Here is a 21,719-nt window from a genome sequence, read left to right as displayed (position 1 = left end):
AAAAACTCATTAATAGATATGTTTCTTGAACAATTTTTATTTTATCACCTGTTATAAACATTGTTTAACATGTATTTAATATAAAAAAATAACTTATGTAATAAAAAGATCACAAAATTGTTGAGATTCAAGGTTTTACAAGATCCATTAGATTTTAATACAAACTACAACTTTTCAAACGAATCTTTAGTACAATGAAAATACTTATAAATTTGAAAGAAACGAAAGGAACTTTTTATTGATCTGATTAATCGCAATCATCCAGAGAATTTTTGTTTTTCTCAGGCAATTTAATTGGTGAACCATTGATTTCTGTTATACCACCATTAATACATAAGTTTACTAAGCTTTCCAAATGACTTTCATTTTTTGTGGCATGTCCATTTTTCAGTATTGAATCTTTCAACGACGACAACTTTAAATTTTCATAACCTTTGGATTTTCTGCTAGCTATGAGAGACTCTGTAAATATGCAATTACCGATTTGCAGGAGCACCTAGAAAATTGAATTAGAGAAATTAAAATTTGCTTAATTATTTATTCTGTGTGTGGTATATTTCAATTATGAATTGGTAAAGCATTACCTTTGCGTAAGCATTTACTGTAGAGGTAATTTCTCTCTTGTACCAATCGTTACACTCTGTAGTGGCTAAATCAGTCCATTTAGTTTCTTCATCAAAAGGTGCAATATTAACTAAGATCACTTCAATTACTGGTAATTGTACACTCGCTAAATTTTCGGGAAGCTCAAACAGATCGTAAACCTGTAAAGTGCAAGTTTAAGTAAAAAATTTTCCCATTAAAATATTTTAACAAATAATCTTACAAAAGCCTTTTCGTGTATTTTGCCATCATCTACAGATCGAAGACGAACAATCCTTGGCTTTTCAGTTTTAGGATCATACTCAATAACTTTCAGTACTTGTACTCGTGAGTAAGCGCTAATGTACCTAAGCGCGCAAATTTTGCCAACAACTACATCCTTCAGTGAAACCCTAAAAAAAATTAAGTTTCGTGAAAATTTTAGTAGTGCCCATTATACATATATTAAACACATGTACATGCTTTTTTTTTCACTCACCTGTTGAGGGAGTTTGCAAAGAAATTTTTTAATCTTGTTTGTAACTTGGTAGCCTCTATACTGTACGAATATTCCTTTATGGTTTTGGATCCCGTTTTCTCGCATGTTTTAATAACTTCCATTATTCGAGCCGTCAAATAATTCGCGCCATGTGTAGCCAAGATGATTAACTTCAACTCATCACCACTGTAAATAATAATTTATGGAATTAAGTGAAAATATTAAACATACAAAATTGTTACATAACACAAAATAGTTACATGGATATGTGGAATGTTGGTTTATCAGCATCAGCCATAACACGATGGCGGTATGTGCAAGAATTATTTTTGCAATATCCAAACATTTTGATTTGGTCACAAATAGGATAATGTTTTTTCTTAAGATCTGCTGCCATATCCAAGCCCTGATATTAACAAAATAAGTAATCATCATTACGAAGTGTATTGTAATTAATTAAAATTTACTTTAGAAAACTACTAACGTCAGCTATTTGGTCCCAATCACTCGGCAGATCGACTTTCAGTCTTTTTAAAACATTTATGACTCCTTTGAAATGAACGTTTTCTTTAGTTTCGTCGAACAAAACCATGACTTTGCAATTATTTTTTGTCTCCTGAATCGATAAAATAATGCAAAAATTAATTTTCGGTGTAATTTTATTTAAAAAATTACTTAACTACCTGAATCCAGTGATCCATGAAAACAAAAAATCTTTGGCTGAATTTAGTTTTAGAAATATTGGTCACTGTGTAGTGAATTACAAATTCTATATCTGAAATGTCAAGTTCGAATGCAACTTGATCAGTGCAAATGACGACAGGGTAAATCCCTGATAAACATCTATCCCAAACTTCTTTGATTGCTATGCATAAAATTTTTAATATTAATATAATATTTCAATTTATTCGCTTTAATTGCTCAAAATTAACGGATCCTTTGATTCACCTTCAATTTTTAGGATTTCCATGTCTTCATGGACCAACAATGTTGTAACAGATTGCGATAAAAGAAAGTTATTTAATTTAATAGCTTCTTCGCTATTAATGCAAAATATCATTGTCTTATTTTTCGAGTAATCCATAAGGACGTCTAGAAAGAAGGAAAAACGTTTACAATTTGTTAAGAAAATATTTAAATTCAGTTCAGTTTGTAAAAAACAACTTACCCAAAAGTTTGTTCATTTTATCTTTGGAATGACAAATCAGCATTCTTCCTCTGACTTTACAGTATGCAGCTGCTTCCACAAATGAGCCAATACATACGTAAGGTTGTGGAATAAATACTTCTATGAATGACTGGAGTCTTTCAGTCCAGGTGTCTGATACAGCAACGACTTGCATTTTTCCTGAATGAAGGAGATTTTGTCGTCCTGAGTCGATGATATTATGACGCTTAATTAAAGTCAATACCTAAAAAAAGGATCATTATTTATTTCATTGTGGTTAAGTTTTTACTTCTAATCAAATTTTTACGCTCACTTCTTGTCGGTACTTTTCTAGTATTAGGTCAGCTTTGTCCAGTATCAAGCATGACAAATCTGAGAAATCTATTTTTTTGGCAAACATATCAGAGTCCAGTAATCTGAGTAGAAAAGGCGGTGTTGTTATTAAAATATTAAACTTATTCAATATTTTTGTCTGCAAAGAAAAATTAACTATTCCAATGATCATCCATATAACTATTAATGGATACTGAAAAAACTTACCATAAGCGTTTTGTCTGATATTCCGTTAAAAGCTGCGTAACATTTGACGGACTTGTACTCATATAAAAGACGATTGCAGTTATCAGCTACATAAATACAGTCAGATATGTTTGTACACAAAATTAGAACTATCGGTTGTGCACCGAGACAGCTTTTTTTATTTTCTAATGTATTCTGTTGGTATAAATAGAAGAAATTATTTATATTTCATAATCAGATAACAAAAGTTAACTTGTAGGCATATAATTTAATAATATACCTCTTCACGATTTGTGACGCAACTTATCATTGGGACCAAGTAACCAATAGTTTTTCCAGATTCCGTTGTGCCAACAGCAACAGTGTCGAAACCTTTCCTGACAGCAGGCCACATGTATGTTTGTATGTGTTTGGGTGTACGAACCCCATTGTTATTGAGAGCCTATTAATATTTAAAAAAAATTAACATGAATTTATAAGAATACTTACAGTAGGTGATCATAAACCATTAAGTTACCTTATGTATGCCTGAGGTAAATCGTGCTTCAGATAAATGTTCCAAAGGTTCAATTGATAATTCACTTCGAATGAGCATTTTTTCTTTATTAAGAAACTTGTTTTTGGTATAAAACTTTTTTTTTTCAATCGTTGTAACATTCTCGTTTTTTTTCTGGCTAACTTTTTCGTTGTCTCTATAAGAGCAAGATTTATTTTTTCATAGTTAAACTTTTTATTTATAATTCGTAATTGATTTTTTCAACATATTGTAGGAACTTACTTGGAAGTATTCATTTGATATGAAAAAGAAATTTTCGGTTCATCAGTATCATTCTTTATGGCTGCTTTTAGTTCTACCATACAATTATTGAAAAGATTGGTGGATGTGTTATAAATATGTAAATTAAAAACAAAAACATACCTTTAGCAAGAGGAACAGCTTTCAAACTACATATCAATATTTTACTCAAACAAATGTTTCTTTCTTCAATCACAAGAAAAAAATCTCCATACAATTTTCCATTTTTGTAGTCATTGGCTAAAACTTGAAAATAAATCTTTTTTGATACTTGAAACAACTGTCTTATAAAATTCAAAGTATTATCTGACCAGTCTTTTTGAACACTAAAGGAATTGATTAAAATAATGAAACAATGAGATTTTGTAAGCATGTATGAAATCCATAAAAAAAATATATGGTACCAAAGTTTCGAATCAAGAGGCACAATATTATACAACCCAACAGTTAATGTGAAGTGCTCTACTGGAACTTGACTGTCTTTATACTGTACAAGAGACTTGGTAGGAACATTAATAGCTATGCCATAATCTATAAGAAATACTTCCGATGAGTTTGAAGTTGTGTCAGTAACAATACCTCTGCATATCCAATCAGGAAGGTCATATTGTTCATCATTTATGCTACTCAGTGATACAATCACATTCTAAAACAGTTAATGAAAACATGTGGCAAAAGAGCATTGAGGCAGTGAATTTCGTGCTGGCAAGTATACTTACATCACCAAGAGCAATACTTTTGGAATGCAAATTTTTCTTTTTCAGCTGAGATTTTTCTATTTTTTGGAGCACCCTAGTTAAATTGTTGTTTCTTGTGCACGTTTTTGCTACTTCATAAATTCTGATGTAGTAAGGATTAATCATGTTGGTCACTTTAACTTCCACTGCATCTTTGGGTATTGCCACATCAATGCCTACAATTGCACACGTGATTAGTCTTATTTTTCAAAATAATACTCACAGTACGACTTGCAAAATATTTTATCAATATTTGTTAGACATTGGCAAATTTTTAATCAATGTACAGTTTTAAAAAAAAGTTTTCAAAGCTTAACACGTTATATATTTGCTTGCTGTTAAGTCTATATAGATAGGTACTAACGCTTTCTTCGAAAAATTAATTGAAAACTCAAAAAAAAAAGAAAAACAATTATTTATCAATTTAATCTACATGTAACCTCAAAAGTGTAAAAACTAAAAAGTTAAAAGAAATGACTTACAATCATTTTTATTAGGCTCCATGGTGTGTTGAGACTGACTTACAGACTTTGTGCAATGTGTAATTGATTAAAATAATAAATTATTTATAACTGAACGAGCGAAATTATATAAACACAAGTGAAAATGAAAACGTTTTTCATTTATGTATTGTGTGCGGCAACAAGACAACATATTATAAAACTACACAAGTACGTGACAACTACACCGATAACTTTGTTAATATTACGTTAAATGACCATTATCCTCAGGCACGTTGTGCTAGAGATTGTTGTACCGTTGTACTTTTACACCAAATACGAATACGAAGTCAAGTCAGATTTAAGGAACGACACGCTCAGCTAATCCACACGTGCATTTCCGAGAATTAAAATAGAACAGAATGTGTCTGTGCACTCTGCATAGTGTGACTATAGTATGAGCAGGTATGAGGCTGGTGTTAGGTAATTTGATCGTGGTTCGCAATATTCATCGCATACCGCAAGCGGCTCAGCGGCTGGTTTATAATCGATTACATCAATTATACATGGCTGTACTGTGAGAATTATTTGGTCGTTTTTCGGGTAAAAGTTATATTGTAAACTTGCCGCAAACAGCACAAACAATGTCAACTTTTTATTGACTGTCTACAATATTAGTTGCGGCTGGTTTATAATTAATTGTATAGCTCTACTATAAGTAATAATATTTATTTGGATCAGCGCCATCTAGCGTTGCGGATTTTTGAACTAAAAAGTGGCCCTAAACTTTTGATACAGAGCAATTGAGCTCAGAGCTATTTAGTCAATTATAAACCAGCCGCAACTTATTTGACAGATACAAAATGAAAGTTCAACATTTTCTGTGCTGTTTGCGGCAAATTTACAATTTATCTATTACTCGAAAGTATACATATATAGGAGGTTATTATTCGTATAAAACATACACTGCAAACTTGCCGCAAGTAGCACAAACATCGTTAATTATTTATTTTGTATCTATTTCAAGAGTTGCGGCTGGTTTATAAGTGACTAAATGGCTCTAGGGCTAAGCTGCCTAAAGCTCTCCTTCAGAATTTCAGAAGCAATTTTTGGCCAAAAAAATCACGACCGCTAGATGGCGCTGATCCTAATGATTATAACTACTTATAGTAGAGCCATTTAATCAATTATAAACCAGCCGCAACTAATTTCGTAGATACAAAATAAATAGTTAAAGATAATTGTGCTACTTGCGGCAAGTTTTCAGTGTATGTTTTATACGAATATCAACCTCATATATATTTATACTTTTGGGTAATAGATGAATTGTAAGCTTGCCGCCAATAGTGCGAACAATGTTCACTTTTTATTTTATATTTATCAAATTAGTTGCGGCTGGTTTATAAGTAATTAAATGGCTCTAGTATAAGTATAGTAAAATAATCATTTGGATCAGCGCCATCTAGCGGTAGTGATTTTTTTGGCCAAAAATTGCTTCTGAAATTCTGATGGAGAGCTTTAGGCAGCTTAGCCCTAGAGCCATTTAATTACTTATAAACCAGTCGCAACTAATTAAGTAAATACAAAATAAAAAGATAACATTGTTTGTGCTACTTGCGGCAAGTTTGCAGTGTATGTTTTACACCAATATCGACCTCCCTTATATTTACACTTTCGGGTAATAGATAAATTGTAAAGTTGCCGCAAACAGCACAAACATCGTTAATTATTTATTTTGTATCTATTTCAATAAATGCGGCTGGTTTATAAGTAATTAAATGGCTCTAGGGCTAAGCTGCCTAAAGCTCTCCATCAGAATTTCAGAAGCAATTTTTGGCCAAAAAAATCACTACCGCTAGATGGCGCTGATCCAAATGATTATTTTACTATACTTATACTAGAGCCATTTAATCAATTATAAACCAGCCGCAACTAATTTCGTAGATACAAAATAAATAGTTAAAGATAATTGTGCTACTTGCGGCAAGTTTGCAGTGTATGTTTTATACGAATATCAACCTCATATATATTTATACTTTTGGGTAATAGATGAATTGTAAACTTGCCGCCAATAGTGCGAACAATGTTCACTTTTTATTTTATATTTATCGAATTAGTTGCGGCTGGTTTATAAGTAATTAAATGGCTCTAGTATAAGTATAGTAAAATAATCATTTGGATCAGCGCCATCTAGCGGTAGTGATTTTTTTGGCCAAAAATTGCTTCTGAAATTCTGATGGAGAGCTTTAGGCAGCTTAGCCCTAGAGCCATTTAATTACTTATAAACCAGCCGCAACTAATTAAGTAAATACAAAATAAAAAGATAACATTGTTTGTGCTACTTGCGGCAAGTTTGCAGTGTATGTTTTACACCAATATCGACCTCCCTTATATTTACACTTTCGGGTAATAGATAAATTGTAAAGTTGCCGCAAACAGCACAAACATCGTTAATTATTTATTTTGTATCTATTTCAATAAATGCGGCTGGTTTATAAGTAATTAAATGGCTCTAGGGCTAAGCTGCCTAAAGCTCTCCATCAGAATTTCAGAAGCAATTTTTGGCCAAAAAAATCACTACCGCTAGATGGCGCTGATCCAAATGATTATTTTACTATACTTATACTAGAGCCATTTAATTACTTATAAACCAGCCGCAACTAATTCGATAAATATAAAATAAAAAGTGAACATTGTTCGCACTATTGGCGGCAAGTTTACAATTCATCTATTACCCAAAAGTATAAATATATATGAGGTTGATATTCGTATAAAACATACACTGCAAACTTGCCGCAAGTAGCACAATTATCTTTAACTATTTATTTTGTATCTACGAAATTAGTTGCGGCTGGTTTATAATTGATTAAATGGCTCTAGTATAAGTATAGTAAAATAATCATTTGGATCAGCGCCATCTAGCGGTAGTGATTTTTTTGGCCAAAAATTGCTTCTGAAATTCTGATGGAGAGCTTTAGGCAGCTTAGCCCTAGAGCCATTTAATTACTTATAAACCAGCCGCATTTATTGAAATAGATACAAAATAAATAATTAACGATGTTTGTGCTGTTTGCGGCAACTTTACAATTTATCTATTACCCGAAAGTGTAAATATAAGGGAGGTCGATATTGGTGTAAAACATACACTGCAAACTTGCCGCAAGTAGCACAAACAATGTTATCTTTTTATTTTGTATTTACTTAATTAGTTGCGGCTGGTTTATAAGTAATTAAATGGCTCTAGGGCTAAGCTGCCTAAAGCTCTCCATCAGAATTTCAGAAGCAATTTTTGGCCAAAAAAATCACTACCGCTAGATGGCGCTGATCCAAATGATTATTTTACTATACTTATACTAGAGCCATTTAATTACTTATAAACCAGCCGCAACTAATTTGATAAATATAAAATAAAAAGTGAACATTGTTCGCACTATTGGCGGCAAGCTTACAATTCATCTATTACCCAAAAGTATAAATATATATGAGGTTGATATTCGTATAAAACATACACTGAAAACTTGCCGCAAGTAGCACAATTATCTTTAACTATTTATTTTGTATCTACGAAATTAGTTGCGGCTGGTTTATAATTGATTAAATGGCTCTACTATAAGTAGTTATAATCATTAGGATCAGCGCCATCTAGCGGTCGTGATTTTTTTGGCCAAAAATTGCTTCTGAAATTCTGAAGGAGAGCTTTAGGCAGCTTAGCCCTAGAGCCATTTAGTCACTTATAAACCAGCCGCAACTCTTGAAATAGATACAAAATAAATAATTAACGATGTTTGTGCTACTTGCGGCAAGTTTGCAGTGTATGTTTTATACGAATAATAACCTCCTATATATGTATACTTTCGAGTAATAGATAAATTGTAAATTTGCCGCAAACAGCACAGAAAATGTTGAACTTTCATTTTGTATCTGTCAAATAAGTTGCGGCTGGTTTATAATTGACAACATGGCTCTAGGGCCTAAAATATCTAAAGCTTTCCTTCAGAATTTTAGGGCCACTTTTTAGTTTAGAAATCTGAAACGCTAAAACCAGCCGCAACTAGTTGTGTAGATAGAAAATAAAAAGTTGACATTGGCTGTGCTGTTTACGGCAAGTTTACAAATAATCTTTTGCCTGAAAATCGACCTCCTATAAGAATATTAATACTTTTGTATGAATAATAATTTGTCAATTGCATTGTAAAATTACGTGTGAAATGAAGAGTTAAAAGTAAAGTTTGAAATTATGTCATTGTTTACTGTCATTGAACATTTCGCATGTGTGCAATAAATTGATACAGGATTATACAGATACCTATTATTTTGCTGGGTGAGAAAGACGGATATTTGGTTTTGTTAGCATATTCCAGCGGTAATAATGCATATTTGGAATCTATGTTATATATTTATACAGCTTAAAATGTTTAAATATTAATCATGTGTGCCTATATTTACCAACTTATTTGTATAAATTGAACTTTATACAAAAACTCATGATACAATCATTGATTGTCTCAATCATTATTCTAAACGTTAGTGAAAAAGGCGGTTAAGGACGTATACTTAGCCTGCGGACTATGGGTGTATTCCGCAAATGCTGCCAGCAGTTAAGTTACGTAGGTCGTGGTAACGCCGCATGGTCGGGTAGCGCTAGCGTCAACCTGTACTAACTGTCGGTGGGTTCCGCATGTCAACAAACTCCGAAATATCAGATGGCATGGGAGAGAAAACAGTAAAAAATATCAAAGTTTGTTGACATGCGGAACCCACCGACAGTTAGTACAGGTTGACGCTAGCGCTACCCGACCATGCGGCGTTTTACCACGACCTACGTAACTTAACTGCTGGCAGCATTTGCGGAATACACCCCTAATAAGTATTCCGAGTGAATTTCAATAAAGTGAGCGTAGGGTCTAGTAGATCGGCTCCAATAGACCCTCCGCTGTGGACACTAGCTTCCTAGTGAATTTCTATAAAGTGAGCGCAGGGTCTACCGGAGCCGCTCCAGTATATAGACCCTCCGCCACGGACATCTAGTAGCTGCGGCGTGGCAGCCAAGTTTGGTCCAAGATTTCACCCTCTCTCAATTTCCACAATTCCACACTCTCAGGATACTTATATGCATATACACTCCTGCTGTACATGTACACTCCTGCTGTGCTGCTACTGCTGCTGACAGTGATAATGATAACTCAATAAGCTGTCTCTCTTTTACTCACATGAGATATTTTACTTGGCCAAGCCAATCAGAAGTGCCAGAGAAGCATTTGCGGAACTTAAAGTCAGATCAGTGATGACACGCAGTCACGGCGAATGCCACTACATGCAACTGTGGTTGAGTGTCTTAAGGCTCCAGTTGTTCACTTATTTTGTTGGTTTATTTTTTTTATAATTCATACATATTCAACTGCGCCGTGCCTTGAGCAGTGACTCCAGCATGGCAGCATCCGTACTTGGAAACTTCAAAATTGGTGAGCATCCTGATATGCATATACCACAAATACACTTAAACTAACATTCATAAGTCTTACAGCTCTTTAAAAAACGTATTATCCTCGAGTAAATGTTTTCTAAGTAGCTGTATTTACAGACTTCCGTTCATTTTTTATTTTTGGCATGAAAGCGCGTCAAATCAAAGGTAAAAATATCGAGCGCAAGGACACGCTGATCAATCGAACGGATGACTCGTAGAAAATAAGTACATGTTATTATGTCTAGAGTTTTTTTAATTAATTCTACAAGCCCCCAGGGAGACACTATCCATATTTTGGGCTTGTTCGCCCGTACATTTCACGCATTATATAATTTTATTGGCGTGAACACTCCCATACGTATGTATTCATTTTATGTAAAAATTCGATACTTATATACTCTTCAACGCAAAATGTTCCATACTCTATCACAAACTTTTTAAAGAGCTGCGCACGTTATAAAGGAAAATGTATAAGTATATATTAAATACGCAAGCCCATGACTGCGTGAGAGATAAAAGGATTTTATCCATTTTTATACTTATTACTGTTTTGATATCAGCAATACACATCACATACCCTATACCTATACGGGTACGGAAAAAAAAAAAAAAATGTAAAACACTTTGACCCCCCGACGGGCAACCACAAAGATATGCAGCAAGGATTGGTTGATTCGCGAAGATAGAGCGGCCAATCAACGTTAGCGGCGCGATCTGTTTAAATTGATCGGCAATCCTCAATCGATCAATAACGATTTTTTTTTCTCGCTTTGTCAGTTGGCAGACTGAAGCTGTTGTCGCAGCGGGCCTACTCTGAGGCGGCGTTTCCAAAAATCACGACGCACTATACGGTCGTACCTCGAGACAGCGACCACCGATGGAAAGGTAATTAATATACAGATTAACACTTTTAAACCACATTCTTCCAAAATGGATGATGCAAATCGTCGCTTACCCTTTGCAGATGTAAACATGGAGCGCTACGTCGACGAGACGGACATCCTGATCGTCGGGGGTGGCCCGGCAGGTATGTCCGCAGCAATCCAGGCCCGCAAGCTCGCCGAAAAGTATGGTCGTGATCTCAAGGTAACTCTCGTCGAGAAAGCGGCGAGCGTGGGTGGCCATATACTCAGTGGTGCCTGCATCGATCCTGTGGCCCTGCAGGAGCTCTTTCCCGACTGGAGGGAACTCGGTGCGCCGCTTCACACGCCCGTCACTAAGGACAAGTTTGCCCTGCTCACCGAAAAGGGACGAATTCCCGTGCCGATCTTCAAGGGCATGCCCATGTACAATCACGGCAATTACGTTGTCAGGTGCGTGAGACGTGGATTGTTTTTTAAAACATTTTTTACATCGGTATTGGCCGTGCCGATCGTTGACTCGAAGAAAACAAGAGCGCCATGTCCCGAAAATCTATTTTGAAACTTTAAAATCGTTGTATTTATTAAACCAGTACAACGGCGGTTTGAAAATAATCTTATTTTAGAGAGCACTATATCTTTTCCTTTCGAGCCGTTGATGTAACAGTATGCGTAAAATGTATTGTGCCCGCAACAGGTTGGGCCACGTGGTGGCGTGGCTTGGAGAACAGGCTGAGGCCGCAGGTGTCGAAATTTATCCAGGCTATGGTGCTTCAGAGATCTTGTACCACGAGGACGGTTCTGTCAAAGGCATCGCGACGAATGACGTCGGCATTGCCAAGGACGGCTCGCCAAAGGACACCTTTGAACGAGGCATGGAGCTTCACGCTAAATGTACGATCTTTGCCGAAGGATGTCATGGGCACCTCACCAAGCAGATCGCGAAGAAATTTCACCTTCGCGACAACTGCGAGCCCCAGACTTATGGCATTGGTTTGAAAGAGGCTCGTATACATATGCACATGGTATTTGAATTAACGATGATTTTGATGGATCGTAACATTTTCTTTGCATGCAGATTTGGGAGATCGACAAGTCGAAACATTCCCCAGGAACAGTCGAGCACACCGTAGGATGGCCCTTGGACAAAAACACATACGGCGGTTCATTTTTGTACCACTTGAATGAGGAAACGCCGCTCATAGCGATCGGCTTCGTCGTCGGTCTCGACTACACGAACCCATACCTGAGTCCCTTCAGAGAATTTCAAAGGTTCAAGCATCACCCCTCCATCAAATCAACCCTCGAAGGTGGAAAGAGGTAAGTTCGCGTTACTTTTTCCTTCCACTGTGTCATAAAAAAAAAAAAAAAAAAAAAAAAAAATACGTCTTATTTACAGGATAGCCTACGGCGCAAGAGCTCTGGTAGAGGGAGGCTTCCAGTCTCTGCCAAAATTGCAGTTCCCTGGTGGCTGTCTAGTTGGCTGCACCGCTGGCTTCATGAACGTGCCTAAAATCAAAGGCACACACAACGCGATGAAGAGTGGCATGCTGGCCGCGGAGAGCGCTGTTGAAGCGATCATCGAAGCAGAGACGACGCCGTCAACTACCAAAGGTCTCGAGCCGAAGACTTACGAGGGTAAAATAAAAGACAGTTGGATTTACAAGGAGTTGAGGGCGGTCAGGAACGTCAGGCCGAGCTTCCACACGTCGCTGGGCCTCTACGGAGGAATGGCTTATTCGGCGTTCTCGATGCTTTTGGGCGGCAGAGAACCTTGGACTTTCAAGCATGGAGGTACACTCGTCTGCGGAAAACTGAAAATTTATTTGATTGCTCTTTGTCACTTAAATGACTTTCAGAACCGGACCACAAGAGATTGAGGCCTGCGGCTGAGTGCACTCCTATCGAGTATCCAAAGCCCGACAATGTTATATCGTTTGATTTGCTTTCGTCCGTCGCTCTAACTGGTACAAACCACGAAGGAGATCAACCGGCACATTTAACTTTGATGGACGACAGTGTGCCAGTTAAATTAAACCTGAAAGTCTTTGATGGTCCAGAGGGGAGGTTTTGCCCAGCTGGTAATTCCATAATGATTTAATAAACTTGAAATTAGGAGTGGAAGTAGAAAATGAAAAGTGTTATTATGTTTTTTTCTAGGCGTATATGAATACGTGCCTCTGGAGGACGATCAAGGACAGAGATTACAAATCAACGCACAAAATTGCATTCATTGCAAGACCTGTGATATTAAGGATCCGAGTCAGAATATAAATTGGGTCGTTCCAGAAGGTGGTGGTGGCCCGGCTTACAATGGCATGTAAACTACTCATAGTCTGTGATTTTCTCTCGATTTTATATATTTTAATTATTATTTCTTATAATTTGCTAAAAGATAACTTTTTGCCGGCTGATTCTTTTTTAAGTTACAGGCAATTATGGGTCTTAAAAGGGTATATTGCCTAATCTGCAGTTTATATAATTTATTTTAATTTTCCAAGACCTCATTTATCAATTTTCAAAGGGCTTAAAATCGCTTGTCAAGCAACATAATCTAATATGAGGCATAAAGATGTCTGATTTTGATGAATTATTTTGGCTTTGTAACTAGAGTAAAATATTTAATATTTAAAAGGCGTGTATTATAATATATTTAAAAGCATATCATAAAAATTTCGATGAATTGTAAATAATTTTTTTTTTCAACATTAAACAAAAAAATTTGTATATTATGTAAGATGAAATGTAAATAAAATAGCATAATTTAAATTTTCATTTGAAAAATTGCAAGCGCATCAATGCAAATAATTAGTCAAGCCAAAAATAAATCTAGCACGTAAAATTTGCAAGATTTTTGGCTAATAGATAACATAATATATGTGTAGTAAGTACATGCCTAAGTATACACGTAAAATTATAAAATCATAAGTGCCTTGGTATCCAGAAAAAATACTTGTGACTCGTTACTTTTTAAACCTTCCAACACCATTATACTCATCATAATGTATTTACATACTTATTCACATAATCTGTAAAGTGTAGGTATAAGCCAGTACCTAATAAACATTATATTAACATGCTGACAGCAATATATTTTTGGATACACAACCATACATATGTAAATAATTAATTACACAACTTAAAAATGTAACATAGTTTTGTAAGTCTATTTTGTAATACATAATTATGTTGAAAAAAAAGTTTCATAGAAACAATATATGTATACACACTTTTATACTAATGTATACATGCGTTAATTTTCAATAAAATTTAAAGTTTTTCAAACTACAAAATACAATACTTTTATACAGATATTATTTATCTCCTTATTAAATTGTAATAAATTTTAAATACATCACAAGCTCGACTCCGATTTGAAATTTTGGAGTTTGTAAAACATGCATGTGTTTTGAAGTGCCAAAGATCTGAATCGACTGAATCTGACGTTTGACGTAGAATTTACAATTAACACAGCATTTGCGGAATATAGCCACGATTTTATCATTCTGGTAAAGAGAGTACGGTGTAACACATACGTGAAGTTATGTGTAGTAATTATAATAATCACTACTAAGTAGTGCCATATGGTCGATTTTATTAAATTTTATGGGTAGAATTTCTATAGTTTAAGAAGTCTATTTTTGGGTTAAAGATAAACTAAACACTTGCCGCAAATAGCACAATAAATATAAACTTTTAATTATCTATCTGCATAATGAGTTGCGGCTGGTTTATAGTTGATTACATGGCTCTACTGTAAGTATTTAGTAATAGTTAGTTGGATCAGCGCCATCTAGCGGTCTTTATTTTTTGGCCAAAAGTGGCTCCTAAAATTCTCAATCAGAGCAATCACGATAAGAGCTATTTAGTCAATTGCAAACCAGCCGCAACTTATGATGAAGCTAAAAAATCAATAAATAACAATACATGTGTTTTTGGCGGCAAGTTGAGAATCTATTTTCTACCTAAAAATTGACCTCCTACGTTTTTATTCTTTTGAAGATAAATTTTTGAGCAAAAGATAAATTGTTAACTTGCCGCTAAAAACACATATATCGTTATTTTTTTATTTTGTAGCTTCTTTATGAGTTGCGGCTGGTTTATAATTAATTCAATGGCTCTAAGCTTAATTTCTCTGTTTCAGAACATTATTACTTCGTTTGACAAGAACACAGTCAAGCGCTCGAAAATTAATTTTTTTTGTTTCTTATTCAGTTTACCTTGAGAAGTTATTGGATAATTGTATAACTAATTTACAAATAAAAATCTAAAATATTGTGTGCTTTGTTTTTGTTAGATTTCAAGTGAGTATTGTGATGATAAGGAAGAACAATTGGACTTGAAAAAAAGTATTCTGTTGTGCTAAAAAAGTACGATTGTTTATTAAATCCGATCTGACTTGTATAAATAATTGTAATTTTTCGGGGAATTTATGTTGTATCTTAAGTTCCAACTGGTGATTTTTAAGAAAATTATACCCTTAGTTTATTCAAATAGAATAATTTTAAAATTTTCACAACAGAGAAAATCATTTTTCTAATAGAATCATTTGATTTCTAGAAATCTTGAATAACGATAAACACATATGCGTCATAAATGTATTTTTTATTTAGTAAGATCTAATGCTCCATTCTTAGGAGACTCTTCGTCTGACTGAAACTCTTTTTTAAGCCTTTTTTCTTGAGTCTGATTAATTCACGTATGTGTTTATCGTAATACGAGATTTCTGTAACACAATACATATCATATAAGTTAACTGTTTATTTAAACCATAAAAAGTTAAACGGCTGTGCTTCCATAAATTAATGGTAAAAGGTCTAAGGTATTGTAAATTTGTGAATATGGTTAATTTTATAAGCCATGTAAGATAAGTAGAATATCTGCACTTTTAGAGGTCAATTTTTGGCTTAAAAATAAATTGTAAACTTGCCGCAAATAGCAAAAAATACTTTAATTTTTTATTATCTATCTATAAAATCAATTGCGGCTGGTTTATAGTTAATAAAACGGCTCTACAGTGAGTAGTTAGTATAGTGATATTAATTTGGAGCAGCGCCATCTAGCGGTCTTTATTTTTTGGCCAAAAGTGGCTCCTAAAATTCTCAATCAAAGCAATCAGGATTAGAGCCATTTCAGCAATTATAAACCAGACGCAAATCATGATAAAGCTATAAAATAAAAAAATAACGATACATGTGTTTTTGGCGGCAAGTAAACAATTTATTTTTACTTAAAAATTTATCTTCAAAAGTATAAATACGTAGGAGGTTAATTTTTAGGTAGAAAATAGATTGTCAACTTGCCGCCAAAAACATACGTATCGTTATTTTTATATATTATAGCTTCATCATAAGTTGCGGCTGGTTTACAATTGACTAAATAGCTCTTATCGTGATTGCTCTGATTGAGAATTTTAGGAGCCACTTTTGGCCAAAAAATAAAGACCGCTAGATGGCGCTGATCCAACTAACTATTACTAAATACTTACAGTAGAGCCATGTAATCGACTATAAACCAGCCGCAACCCATTATGCAGATAGATAATAAAAAGTTTATATTCATTATGCTATTTGCGGCAAGTTTTTAGTTTATCTTTAACTTAAAAATAGACTCCTCAAAGTAAAGATATTCTACTCATAAAATTTAATAAATCTACCATATGGCACCACTTAGTAGTGATTACTATAATTACAAATTACTACACATAACTTCACGTATACTTATCTTACACCGTGCGTTCTTTAAGTACCAGAATATTAAAATCGTGGCTATATTCCGCAAATGCTGCTTAGCAGTTAATTAAGTGACGTATAGGTCGTGGTGTTGTAACGCCGCACGGTCGGGCGGCGCTAGCGTCTACCTGTACTAAGTACTAAGACTGTCACAGTACTTTGATTACTGTGAACTGTAAAACTGTCGGTGGGTTCCGCATTATGTAAACAAACTCCGAAATATCGGGTGGCATGGGAGTGAAAACAGCACAAAATATCGAAGTTTGTTGACATGCGGAACCCAGTGGGTGATAAATTATTAGGTGTATCTATACTTATGTACATATTAACACCCGGTTCAGAAGTACATATTTATATAGTAGACAAAGTGACAAACGCATTATGTAGGTACACTTAACGCACGTGGACTTTGATTACATTACCGATGGTAAAACACCGATATACCGATCACCTCATCATGCATGTGTTTGTGTATATATAAATATGTTCATGTGTATTGTCCTGAATCCTGAACTTCCTCACTTCCTGTCTAATTCAGACAGTCTGAATGAAAGGCTCTTGCATATCGTTGGAGCCGCGTTTTTACACCATTCGAAAAGCAGCAGACGAGATTCGTAGGCGCGGGGAAATATAATTGTCTTGTCGTGCAGGTTTCTTTATTCAACGGGGTTTGGGTGTATGTGAAATAAGGCAAAGTGTGTTTTAGCAACTGAAATGTCATACCTGAACGTGCAGAATTACCTGGCAAAGTTTTGCGCTCGCTGTGTTGTTTCCTTGCCAAAAATCACGCTTTCACGATCACAAAAGGTAAGCTTATCACGTACAGTATACAAACAACTTATAAAGCAGGTTATGGGGGCACGTCTCGCCAATTTACTTATGTAAGATGAAAATCGATGGTTTTTAACGTGATTTATATCTTCAATTAGAAAGCCTAAAGAATTAAGTTGTTGCTGGCAATTTTTTACAATATTGTGGGTACGTTTTTATTGAAAATTTGAGCTTGAACTCAGCTGTCAGTGAGTACTTGCAATTAGACCCTCAACATAAAAGTAATTACTTATTTTGTTTTTATATTAATTTTCTTTCAGATTTTAATTATATGTTTAACAAGTGGTACTCTACTACTTGGCAGTCTAGCCCAATACTTGAAAAGGCGTAGGAAGCATCCAATCCCACCTTCTAGAAGGCATCTCAGGGATTCTAGACAGAGATTAATCAATTCAAAGAATTCTAATTTTGGTGAGATGGGAATAACATGATGGCTTGTTGAATGGAGCATAGAATTATTTATCTGAATATCAATTTAATAACAGATGCAGTTTCCCAAGCATCTTGGGCTAGAAGAAGTGAAGCCAGTACCCGTAGTCACATCAGCGACAGAGCTTCTTTGATATCTTCTGTACCAGGGGGTGCAGATGGAGATTCCAAGCTTACACCCCAGCAATATGGAGTACTTGGTGAGCTTAAACAATATGATTTTAGTAACAAATTTAAATGATTTTTCTCTTTAATGAAAATGTTGAAAAGAGATATTGTTGTGATTGCGGAAAAAAAGGTTTTCGTTAGCTGTAGCTTATTGGGAAGAGAAGGTTATAAGAAATTTATATTTATACAAATCAGTAGATAATGTGAAAGATCATTAGATGGGCACAAAACGATTAGTCACCAACTTTTGAGTGAACTGCACTTGATAAAAAAATTAGAACAGGTTGAATTTTTTTATAGTCCAAACAAAGAATGAACTACATTAAAAATCTTTGCTTTGTACATGCATAACTTTAGAAGACCTTTAATTTATAGATGAGGTCGGGGAAAATAAAAATTCTATGATTATGATCTCGGATCAATATATTATATAACATTTATTTCTGTTTCTGTATTTATTTACTTACACACGTTTAAATAAGCATGTTATGAGGGTATTTGGCGTATATTTTGCAAGTCATGAATGCATTTGTATATTTGTTTTCTTCTTGTTCAAAGCATTGTACAATAAAGTTTTCTTCGTTGGACAAATTAATAATTATTAGCGCTCGTACATGCAATATTCTTGGCAAAACGGATTTGGCTGGTCAAATCTCCCAATGAATGTCCTGATCAATCGATAAAATTTCCTCTTTTGAGTAATTATTTTATTAAGATCTTTGATTAGGATGTATTTGTTTTTTCATTTTATAATTGCCCGATTCAACTGTAACAATAAATCATTAACTATAATGGAATGTTAATCATTATTTTTCTTTGCTTTCTCAAACTTAAAATCTGAATATCACAATTGTTTAGGAATTATTTTTATCCATATTCAACTGCTTCAGGATAAATTATGGGTCGTTTTTATTTTCATTTGTTTTTCATTGGTTTATGAAAAAAAATATAATAATAAAAAAACAATCGTCTACAATTTGTCATTAAAAGCAAACGTGTCATCAATAAAAAAACAACTGTATGCACATTATATTGTAAAATTAACGTTTTCATAGAATAGTTTGAGAAAGTAAATAATACTAGAGATAACAATTTTTTTTTCTTAATTATATCATATAGAAAGAAATTCTAGAAAATATTTACAACTTTGATGCCTTTCTTCAAATTAAAAAATTTCCCAAACAAACGCGAAAAAGTAACGAAATACGCATTCCCATTATTTAAATAACAAACGATTTATTTACCAACAAAAAGCAATAAGTTTCTTTTCCCTTATTTTTAATTTTTGAGCAGACCATTATTACCCTGACCATTTTTAATTAATTGTTCTTTGAAGAGGAGTAAATTTTCCAAATCAAAGAACACAAAACTTGTCTTTTACCGCAATCAATAATTAATCTACGCAGATTTTCATTCACTAAAAGAATAAGATCGACATCAGTGAGCACTAGGAATTCATAAGACCTGCAACTCTCGCTACGAATTACTTACACTACTATACTCTTACAAACCTTATCAAACGTCTAAAGTTACGATGCTGCGTCTATCTATCTATCTTTCAAAAAATATACTTAGCGTGGCCGTTCTCGTGATTGTTCATTATTACTATTATTATTATTCTTTAATTTAACCTCATTTGGTTGTCCCTTCATTCCTTCTCTTTTGTTTATAACGCACTTTTTCTTTCTTTTCTTTGCTCATCGCATTCTATTACTTATACCTACAAACAATCGTTTTCATGGTGGCGCGTATTTATCTAAAATAAAGGTAGCTCTTGTGCTGCGCGGCCGATTCCGCGTGTACATGTGATATAATATTTTTATTTTATTTATTCATTAATCTTTTTTTTTTCTTTTTTTTTTTTTTTTTTTTTCTATACATAATTCATCTATAGTATTCATCTATTTAACGATCTCTATTTTGCTCAACTGGATTGGAGTGGATAAGGTTGGAAAATTTATTTCCCGTGGATGAGCAAAAAAAAGCTGGTTACGACCTAATATTATCATCTATAGCGTTCTCTCGTAGATATATTATAAATACATTAAATTTATAAATGATAATACTCGTTTCTTTTTGTTGTTGTTGTTGTTGTTGTTGTTACAGTCTAATGAAAAAAAAGGTTGTTGTAATAATACAATAAATCGATAACATACAATATTTTACAAAAATCGTAATAGCAATAACAATAGCATAATGATAAAAAGCCATAAGATTTTCAAAAGCGTACTTTTAAAGCGTATTTTTAAAAGTAACAAAACACGTACTTATAAGTATGTATATTTGACAACAAAGTCTTACATCGATCAATCATACACCGTTGGATCAAACATTTTTGCGCTATTCGGACTCTGGATGAGTCAGTTCGACAATCATTTTTATTATTATTATTATTATTATTATTATTATTATTATTATTATTATTCTTGTTGTTATAATAGGCAGAAAGTATATAATTCAAAAGTGTTTCAAAGGTATAATATCATGTATACATACAATATATATCATCATCATCATCATCTGAGGACTCTTTGTTTGTATTATTTTTCTTAATAGACGGAATTTAATGCACTGATTTGCTCTACTCGTTATGACCTATACACTTACACACCCTCGTACAATAATACATTATCTTCTTTTATTTGTATGTGTTTATTGGCTCGATTGCTTGTACTTGATAATTTGCGAGAGACTAGCTCATCGATAGACCTCTGGTTTCTTTTTTTATTTTTTTCTCTTATAACCTTCCACTCTCTATTATCAAAGATAAATATATGTATATATTTCTTATACGTTTTGGTAGCTTTTGGGGCGTGCGCGCGTATGTAATTATCGTTACCTCAGACAATGTTCCAAAATAATCTCACCATCATGTATGTGTATAGATACCACTAAAATATGATCTTCCTCCGAATTCCCTTTGTTTTTTTTCTTTAAATTCAAGCTTTTTCCCCCATAGGTACGGTATAAATGCGTATACAACACGAGGCGATGAAATATATAATTACATAATATTGTAAAAATTACACGCGTGCGCGCACCCCGCGTACAACCACTTATTCCTCAGGGTGTAAGGTACCTATATAATTATACTTACATTATAATATATTTTTCTACAATATATCTATATATATATATATTAAATTTATCATCGCACAAGGCAAGTTGCTATTATATTGTATAAATACTTATATTTTTATCATAATCATAACGAAAATGTAACAAGAAAATAATGAGAAAGCATAATCTTTGAAAGGATTTTTTTTTTTTTTCTGTGCGTAATAATTACAGATCAATGCCCCAATAAGCCGCAATCAATGACAAATAAAATAAATAACAATAATAATAATAATAATAATAATAATCTCGAAGGCGCATTCATCCAGACCCGAATCGTGTAGACGTAAGCTCCAAAACCGTACATTATACGACACAATCTCCCTCCCTCTTTACATAATATATTACATGCAGAGAAAATATCGCTCAGCTCCCTA

At 33.8% G+C, this 21,719-nt stretch overlaps 3 protein-coding genes across 5 annotated transcripts in view; 2 read left to right on the top strand and 1 right to left on the bottom strand.

Annotated features, from left to right (window-relative positions):
• Window positions 1–59: 59 nt before the first annotated feature.
• On the bottom strand, window positions 60–5,212 carry LOC106636945 (putative ATP-dependent RNA helicase TDRD12). 2 transcript variants are annotated; one of them, XM_089593235.1, is made up of 18 exons: window positions 4,784–5,212; window positions 4,284–4,477; window positions 3,969–4,210; window positions 3,688–3,890; window positions 3,547–3,619; window positions 3,286–3,460; window positions 3,049–3,210; window positions 2,790–2,963; window positions 2,563–2,721; window positions 2,250–2,493; window positions 2,030–2,173; window positions 1,762–1,946; window positions 1,566–1,697; window positions 1,342–1,487; window positions 1,082–1,267; window positions 827–995; window positions 585–764; window positions 60–496 (listed from the first exon to the last, which is right to left on the bottom strand). In XM_089593235.1, exons 1-18 carry the CDS (start codon window positions 4,803–4,805, stop codon window positions 248–250), a joined length of 3,039 nt encoding a protein of 1,012 aa, XP_089449361.1. In that variant the 5' UTR covers window positions 4,806–5,212; the 3' UTR covers window positions 60–247. The 2 variants fall into 2 exon arrangements, with proteins under 2 accessions (XP_089449361.1, XP_089449362.1); XM_089593236.1 differs by lacking the exon at window positions 3,547–3,619 and having other exon boundaries at window positions 3,286–3,458.
• Window positions 5,213–9,908: 4,696 nt separating this feature from the next.
• On the top strand, window positions 9,909–14,269 carry Etf-QO (electron transfer flavoprotein-ubiquinone oxidoreductase). Its single transcript, XM_014349497.3, has 8 exons — window positions 9,909–10,203; window positions 10,983–11,090; window positions 11,170–11,518; window positions 11,763–12,069; window positions 12,144–12,385; window positions 12,465–12,859; window positions 12,925–13,146; window positions 13,226–14,269. Exons 1-8 carry the CDS (start codon window positions 10,170–10,172, stop codon window positions 13,387–13,389), a joined length of 1,821 nt encoding a protein of 606 aa, XP_014204983.2. The 5' UTR covers window positions 9,909–10,169; the 3' UTR covers window positions 13,390–14,269.
• A 2,757-nt stretch (window positions 14,270–17,026) lies between these two features.
• Window positions 17,027–21,719, top strand: part of Miga (mitoguardin) — a 39,798-nt gene continuing 35,105 nt past the window's right edge. For both annotated transcript variants that reach the window (XM_089592927.1, XM_014349577.2), the window contains exons 1-3: window positions 17,027–17,604; window positions 17,889–18,039; window positions 18,114–18,257. In XM_089592927.1, coding sequence (XP_089449053.1) covers window positions 17,512–17,604; window positions 17,889–18,039; window positions 18,114–18,257 — 388 coding nt within the window. In that variant the 5' untranslated portion in view covers window positions 17,027–17,511. The remainder of the gene's footprint in view (window positions 17,605–17,888; window positions 18,040–18,113; window positions 18,258–21,719) is intronic.

The sequence above is a fragment of the Copidosoma floridanum genome, unplaced genomic scaffold (genome assembly GCF_036245765.1).
Source record: "Copidosoma floridanum isolate Cflo_tuat_1 unplaced genomic scaffold, Cflo_Japanese_pri ptg000019l, whole genome shotgun sequence".
Lineage (NCBI taxonomy): Eukaryota > Metazoa > Arthropoda > Insecta > Hymenoptera > Encyrtidae > Copidosoma > Copidosoma floridanum.
Note: the sequence above shows the minus strand (reverse complement) of the source record. Positions and strands in the feature narration are given on the sequence as shown.

Excerpts from the sequence above, each read along its gene's own strand:
- Etf-QO (XM_014349497.3), top strand. The coding sequence starts at position 10,170 with ATGGCAGCATCCGTACTTGGAAACTTCAAAATTG. Across the intron at positions 12,860-12,924 it reads TTGGACTTTCAAGCATGGAG|AACCGGACCACAAGAGATTG; the intron begins GTACACTCGTCT and ends AATGACTTTCAG. Across the intron at positions 13,147-13,225 it reads GGGGAGGTTTTGCCCAGCTG|GCGTATATGAATACGTGCCT; the intron begins GTAATTCCATAA and ends GTTTTTTTCTAG.
- LOC106636945 (XM_089593235.1), bottom strand. The coding sequence starts at position 4,805 with ATGGAGCCTAATAAAAATGATT. Across the intron at positions 3,461-3,546 it reads TATCAAATGAATACTTCCAA|AGACAACGAAAAAGTTAGCC; the intron begins GTAAGTTCCTAC and ends TTGCTCTTATAG. Across the intron at positions 2,722-2,789 it reads TATCAGACAAAACGCTTATG|ACAAAAATATTGAATAAGTT; the intron begins GTAAGTTTTTTC and ends TTTTCTTTGCAG.